This window comes from Cornus florida, unplaced genomic scaffold, assembly GCF_030987335.1.
Source record: "Cornus florida cultivar Cherokee Brave unplaced genomic scaffold, ASM3098733v1 CherokeeBrave_3.0.0_Hap2_Chr09, whole genome shotgun sequence".
Classification (NCBI taxonomy): domain Eukaryota; kingdom Viridiplantae; phylum Streptophyta; class Magnoliopsida; order Cornales; family Cornaceae; genus Cornus; species Cornus florida.
Genome location: NW_026775579.1, coordinates 88,037,829 through 88,045,413, shown reverse-complemented (window position 1 = coordinate 88,045,413; position 7,585 = coordinate 88,037,829). Strand labels below are relative to the sequence as shown.

Sequence of the window (7,585 nt, the reverse complement as noted above, 5' to 3'; positions counted from 1 at the left end):
AAGAACTGGTGAAAAATCACATGAAAAAGACCTCATAATAGCATTACTTTTTATATAATTAACATTATTGAGCCCAAGAGAAAAGTATTTCCAGTTTTTTGATTAGTTTTTTTTTTAATTGAAAACGTTTCAAAGAAGTGATAGCACTACACTTATTAATTGGAAAGTCTAGTGACATTTCACTAGAAAGGAAATGATAAAGCTGGGTGGTCACCGTAGTGAGTGGTCAATATTGAGATGATATATACATCTCTTGGTGTTTATCATTCAAAAATCAAAAAAAAAAAAAAATCAGATGTGACCACGTGACATGACCGGATGGTATATATATCACTATATTTCCTGCAAAGAAGCTTTCATTGAGTGGTTGAAAAAACAAGTTACCAGATATTATAAGATTGTTTTTTTTTGCTGTTGATAATTGATTGATATATGTGACATGTACGGACGATATATAAAGATCAAACACTTTGTATAAAGATTAAACACGTATGTAATTTATTTAAAATTTAAGGTAATATTGAACCTTCACACAAAATAGTAGTAGAAACAATGAACCTAAATCACATACAGCCATGTGGTGACCCTGTAACCATCATTTTTAATTCTTTTCTAGGTCACAGTTCCTTCTCATATACCTGATCTCATATAAGTAAATGCTTTAACCAATCGAAAAACCAAACGAGGTGAATATATAAATATATATATTATATATACGTACACATATATAGAAAAACCAAACAAGGTGGTTTTTTATTTATGAATGTTCTCTTTTGTTAGATGAAAATTAATATTAGAAAATAAAAGTAAAAAAAAAAAAAGTAAAGTGAAACTTTTTAAACAAAAAAGTGAAGTAAATGAAAGAAAAATAATAGTATATTTGTTTAATATGAAAATTTTTCAAGAATAAAATAAAAAAATTTAATTTTAATAAAAGAAAGAACATTATTGTGAGTTGATAAAACTTTCTTGAGAAATAAAAAAAAAAAAAAAAAAAATTATGTATAGGTGGTTATGAAAAGTAATTTTTCTTAAAAATTTTCCTTTTTACGGCTAAACAAACTTCTAAAGTAGATGTATTTAAAAAAAATCATTTTTTTTAAAATTTTATTATTATTTTCATCTAAACAAATGAAATCTAAGGATTAGAGACCAGCCCACCCCATATATAAAAAAATTAAATATAAAAATTATAGTAGTAGATGGAGTTACGTTGAAGCAATTTGAACTGGTCTAACATTAGATATATAACAAGCTGATGTTTACCCACCATTAATCGAACATGTGGTCAACCCTAACACATGATACATTAATGTTTACCCACAAATACAATTAATTTAACATTAATTTCTATATCAGCTGATAATTTTTTTATATATATAAACAACTGTAATATGCTTGACGTTGTCCTTTAATTTGCAGTCCGGGTACGGCAGCTAAAAGTCCATTCTGCGGCGCATCGATTTGAAATTAAAACCAAAAAAATTCAGCAAAAAATAAATAAATTGTGTTGATGATTAAATACATAAAAAAAAATGTCAGCTCAGTCCATGGAATGTTTTGATTCTGTAATATTCATATTCACTAACCCTATACTCCATTATTGACCAACAATAATACTGTGGGATATTTAATTATACTTAACTATATTTTAATCCATCATTAGATTCTTTTACATGACTAAAAAATTGCAAATTGATGAATAAATTAAAGATTTTTTAAATCTAAGTATGGTTTGGACCTTTACAATTTTAGGTTTATAATAGTAATTATAATACCTCCAACATCATTTCACTAGAAAATGAATTAAAAATTAAGGTTTAGATAAGATTTGACAAGTGCAGTGAAGCTGTTCTTTCACTTGGGTGTTGGCAGATAAGATTTGTCATCTAAAAATTGCCACCACAAAAGTCTCTCCATGTGTATGTTGCATTTTTATTTATTTTCATACTAATTTGGATTTTTTTTTTTTTTTTTTTTTTGTGTGATAGTTGCATTTTGACACAATTGTCTACTTCTAGCCTTCTAGGTACCATCGATGGTTTGTTTCTTGTCACATTTTTTCTTTTTTGGGGGGTAAAAAATGGTGGTTCATTCTTGTCATATCGCGGCTCTTAAGTTTCAAATTCTGTACTCTTAGGTTTTACCTTGCACTTGAACATTCTTCCTCATCGAATTATGGTAAAAGTAAATTTTCATACAGATAGTTTGGTCAAGCGTGAATTAGCCACGAAGAAAAAGAAGTGAAATTTTTTATGTTTTGGTTAGCGTGTTTAATAGTTTGGTTGCCGTGAATAGAAAAGATTTCAGAAAAATAATATTCTTGTAACTGCTTGATTTTCATTGCGAAAATTTTAGTTTCGCTCTTGTTAAACCCTTGTTAGTTGTTTCTTTTCGTTACTTACTAAAAGGTTGATTTTTCTTTATAAATTAAGACTCCTAATTAAGTTACAATTTGCTCACTTTTTTTTTTTTTTTTCAAGGTAAGAATGCTAAATTAGGAGTTAATTAGTTGTGCAAAGACTCAAATTAGGGTTCTCTATATTTCTCTACATTCACAAAAGAAGTGAACCAATTTAATAGTTGCACTTTGACACACTTGTTTAGTTCTAGCCTACTAGGTACCATCAATGGCTTGTTTCTTGTCACATTTTTTCTTTTTTGGGGGGTAAAAAATGGTGGTTCATTCTTGTTTTATTCGGCTTTAAAGTATCAAATGCTGTACTCCTAGGTTCTACCTTGCACTTTAACATTCTTCCACATCAAATTATGGTAAAAGTAAATTTTCATATTAATAGTTTGGTTAGCGTGAACTACTCGGGAAGAATAGTTTGGCTAATGTGAAAAAAAAAATTTCAGGAAAATAATATTTTCACAACTGTTAAATTTTTCTTCTGAAAATTTAAGTTTCACTCCTATTATACCTTTGCAAGTCGTTTCTCTTCGTTACTTACTAAAGAAGTGAGGTTTCTTCGATAAATTAGGATTCCTGACTAGGTTACAATTTGCAGACTTTTTTTTTTTTTTCAAGGCAAGAATATTATATTAAGAGTTAGAAGTATAACAATTAGAAGTCAGATTTCCAAGGACAATGAAGAGCAACACTTTAAATTAGGGTTCTTCTCTACCTTCACGAAAGAAGTGAGCTAATTTAATAGCAGAGTCCTAATATATAATGCAAACTTTAATAAATAAATAAAAAGGCAAGTACAAAATATGTATTTGGACATATATATTTATTTGTAAACCTAATTGTATATATTATTTTATACTTATTGCATGATGTATATTACTTAATATTCAATTCAAAAGGGAAGTTTTGGTTTGTAAAATTATTTCTTTTTCACTGTCTTGTTATCCAAACTAATAAAATAATGTTTTCTCACAAATTACTTTTAAAAAAAAGAAATAATGCTAACTAAATGCATGATATAAACTTTTTTTTTTTTTTTCCCTTCACTTCACTTTTTTTTACTTTCACCCTCCACAATTTCCACTAATCTAAACAACCCATATAAAATATATATATTTTAAGCAAGAAACACACACCTACTTTTTGGACATTCGAAACTTCACCATTTATTTTAGGAAATAAAAGAAATACTACTAAGTCACAAAAATAGTTGCATGTAATGGCAGAGAAAAAAACAAAATACAAAATAACTTTTTTTTATTTAATTTTTAGTTAACCTGGGTGTCAAGGATGACATGAATCCTTAGGGCCCCTTAGTAACTCGACTAATTCCCGAAAATCCGGAAAGACACCTCTCTACTCGGGCCGGGTAAGTCACTGCAAGGGTAGTGGAGGCTAGCCACAAAGAACACCCAGCGAAACTCGAACCCGAGACCTTGAGCTTACTAAGCTTCAAAGTCTAGCGAGTAAACCGCTAGTCCATATTCGAAATGAATAATACAAAATAACTTTGAATCTGATATAAGACAATTTGATGTAAGACATGTTATTCGTATGTTGTATTTTTTTTATTAATTAAGTTTCTTATGTTCATTGCATATCTTCCAATTAATAAATAAGGAACTTAATTAATAAAATTACTAAACTCGATCAAAATGTCCCAAATCAAGGGATCATGGATAATTACACGACAAATTTTAACCAAATTATTAATTTATAATATTTTTCATTCAGTAATAATTGTCCTTGATGAATTTTCATTTATTAAAATTGTTTTATGATATTAATGGTGTTGGTGTATTTTTCTCAAACAATTTATTGATATATGTTAACAAAATCCAGCTCATTACTGCTCCACTCCTATGTGGCTCTGCCGCTAGTTGCATGTTTGGTTGCTTATTTTAATTCAAAATTTCGTTAAGTGATTAACTCAAAGTGATGATTACATCTAAAAAATTAATTAATTAATTGTTTTTAATATTTATTTCAGTGTGATTTAGAATATTCTCTACACTTTACAGCACAGGGGTCTTAAAAGGTAAAATAATTCAATTAGAAAAATGTCGAATTGCACACAATACAATTATAACAATAATTTACCAGATATTCCAACACGAAAAACTATTTTTTTTTTTTTTTAATTTAAAAAATTATATACTTTACACTTTACAGCGCAGGGTCCTAAAAAGGGTTCAATTAAAAAAATGTCGAACTGCACATGATACAATTGCCAAAATAGTTTACACTATATTCCAACACAAAAAACAAATAAAAAATTGATTTCTGAATTTTGAAATTTCACTTTTAGAAAGAAAAAAAATTTAAAAGTACAAATGCAATAAAATTTTAAACTAATTAACTAAAGAGGCCAAACAATCTTAAGGTATCCTTGTAAGTTGTAAGTAGCACATGCCTATATATATTTTACAAAAAAAAAAAAAAAAAAAAAAAAAAAAAAAAAAAAAAAAACGCAGTGCGTAGTTGTACAAAGGGGACATATCATCTTTCCAATAACTGTAGAAAAAATAAAAGAATTTTTTTTTCAGAGTTTGAAATTTTCTAAGGAAAAAAAAAAAGAAAAGAAAAAATTGATAATTGTCCGTGCATTTGAGACTGGATTGCGTACTGAGTATTCTAAAAGATCACACACCAATAACTGTAGAAATAAAAAAAAAGAAAATTTAAATACCAAATCAACTAAACTCTCACTAAGAATAAAGAAATGTCACACACAAATAAAGATAATACTTAGGTCACAAAAATAATAATAATAATAAAATGTATTATTGAATGTTTGATTTGGAATTCAAAATTGAATGCCTAGGCTCCTAATTTTTGGAATCAAAAAATTTTAAAATAAAATTAGCTTTCATAAGATTTGAAATTCCAAATTACAACTTCCTCAAATTCCATGAAAAAATAATGAAATATGTAAATTAAGTTAGTTGCAAATTTGTAACTTTATCAAATTGCCCTTTTTTAAAGATTAAAATTTAAATTAATACAAATAAAATGGTAAAACAATACTTCCTTATAATTAAAATCTAATTTGTTCCGAACACAATTTCAATTCCATTTCCATTTCCATTTCCATTCAAATCCCAAAGACAAGTGTGGTTCCAAATTCCACATTTAAACAAACCCTCCCAGCAAGAAGAAAGAATTGTCAACCTCTCTCTATAAATTAGGATCCACCACGACTTCAACTTTCCAATAACGCTCACTCTCTCCCTAACTTTCTCTCTCTAGGACCCAACAATGGGGTCCCTCAACTGCTCGGCCGCCCAACTGGCCCAATTCTTTGGCCCCAACACCACCAACGCAGCGGCCGCCGCAGCCTACATCTGCAACCAATTCACCAACGTTTCTGACAACTTCAGCGCCGTCTCCGACAGGTTCACCGACACCAACTTCGCCGTCGACACCACCTACCTCCTCTTCTCTGCCTACCTCGTCTTCTCCATGCAGCTCGGCTTCGCTATGCTCTGCGCTGGCTCTGTCCGTGCCAAAAACACCATGAACATCATGCTCACCAACGTTCTCGACGCCGCCACCGGTGGCCTCTTCTACTACCTTTTTGGCTTTGCCTTCGCCTTCGGCACCGGTTCCTCCTCCAACGCCTTCATCGGCCACCACTTCTTCGGCCTCAAAAATGTTCCGACCTCTGCCTTCGATTACAGCAACTTCCTCTACCAATGGGCGTTCGCCATCGCCGCCGCCGGAATAACCAGTGGCTCCATCGCCGAACGAACCCAGTTCGTCGCCTATTTGATCTATTCATCTTTCTTGACGGGGTTCGTCTACCCGGTCGTGTCACATTGGTTCTGGTCCGGCGATGGGTGGGCCGGAGCTGCGAGGACCTCCGGCGATCTATTGTTCGGATCCGGCGTCATCGATTTTGCCGGATCCGGGGTTGTCCACATGGTGGGTGGTATTGCGGGTTTGTGGGGTGCTCTCATTGAAGGACCGAGAATCGGCCGGTTCGACCACTCGGGCCGATCCGTAGCGCTCCGAGGACACAGTGCATCTCTGGTAGTTCTCGGCACATTCTTGCTTTGGTTTGGTTGGTACGGGTTCAACCCGGGTTCGTTTAACAAGATTGCGGTCACGTATGCTGGTGGCGGGAGCTATTACGGCCAGTGGAGCGCCGTCGGAAGGACCGCCGTGACAACGACTCTGGCGGGTTGCACGGCAGCGCTGACGACCCTTTTCGGGAAACGTTGGTTGTCGGGTCACTGGAATGTTACAGATGTGTGTAATGGGCTTCTGGGTGGGTTCGCTGCCATCACTGCAGGGTGCTCGGTGGTGGAGCCTTGGGCCGCAATCATATGCGGGTTCGTGGCAGCGTTGGTGCTGATCGGCTGCAACAAGCTGGCGGAGATGATGAAATTCGACGACCCATTAGAGGCTGCGCAACTCCACGGCGGTTGCGGAGCGTGGGGTATTATTTTCACGGCGCTGTTCGCGACGAAGAAGTACGTCCATGAAGTGTACGGGGGGACGGATCGGCCTTATGGTTTGTTCATGGGTGGTGGTGGAAAGCTATTGGCAGCTCATATAATCCAGATTCTGGTGATTATCGGGTGGGTCAGTGTCACAATGGGTACATTGTTCTATGTTCTTCACAAGCTCAAGCTTCTTCGGATCTCGGCGGATGACGAAATGTCGGGTATGGATCTGACCCGACATGGTGGGTTTGCTTATGTGTATGAAGAAGATGATTCACTTAAACAAGGTGGTGGATTCGCAATGAAGAAGATAGGACCTGCTGGTTCAAATTGAAACAATTAATTTTTATTTTTTTGGTTTTGGTTGGTTATTATTATTAGTTGTGAAGATTGAAAATTAAGTGTGTGATATAATTTTAGGGTTTATCTTATGGTTGGAATGGAGATAATGAAAACATGGACCGTATTTATTTGTTGTCTCTTAAATGCGTGCATAGACTGCATACTCCATACCATTAAATTTATTTTCTTATTTGTTATGAATTTTATAATTATTGTGGAGGTGAAAGACATTTGTGTTTTGTTTTTTTTCTCAGTTAAATCCATGTTGTAGTTGTCTCTTTTGCTTTTGAGGTTTTGACGAGTTTATATATATGTGTGTGTGTGTGTGTGTGTGTGTGTCCCTATTGTCATGGACCCTTTCTTATTAGATTCATTGTATCTC

General features: G+C 33.4%; 1 protein-coding gene across 1 annotated transcript; it reads left to right on the top strand.

The window, feature by feature from the left end:
- Nucleotides 1–5,549: 5,549 nt before the first annotated feature.
- On the top strand, nt 5,550–7,340 carry LOC132274929 (ammonium transporter 1 member 1-like). Its single transcript, XM_059776295.1, has one exon. The coding sequence runs from the start codon at nt 5,672–5,674 to the stop codon at nt 7,193–7,195; it is 1,524 nt and encodes a 507-aa protein (XP_059632278.1). The 5' UTR covers nt 5,550–5,671; the 3' UTR covers nt 7,196–7,340.
- The last annotated feature ends 245 nt before the right edge of the window (nt 7,341–7,585 follow it).

What these genes read in the sequence shown, in the direction of transcription:
- LOC132274929 (XM_059776295.1), top strand. Translation starts at nt 5,672, where the DNA reads ATGGGGTCCCTCAACTGCTCGGCCGCCCAACTGGCCCAATTCTTTGGC.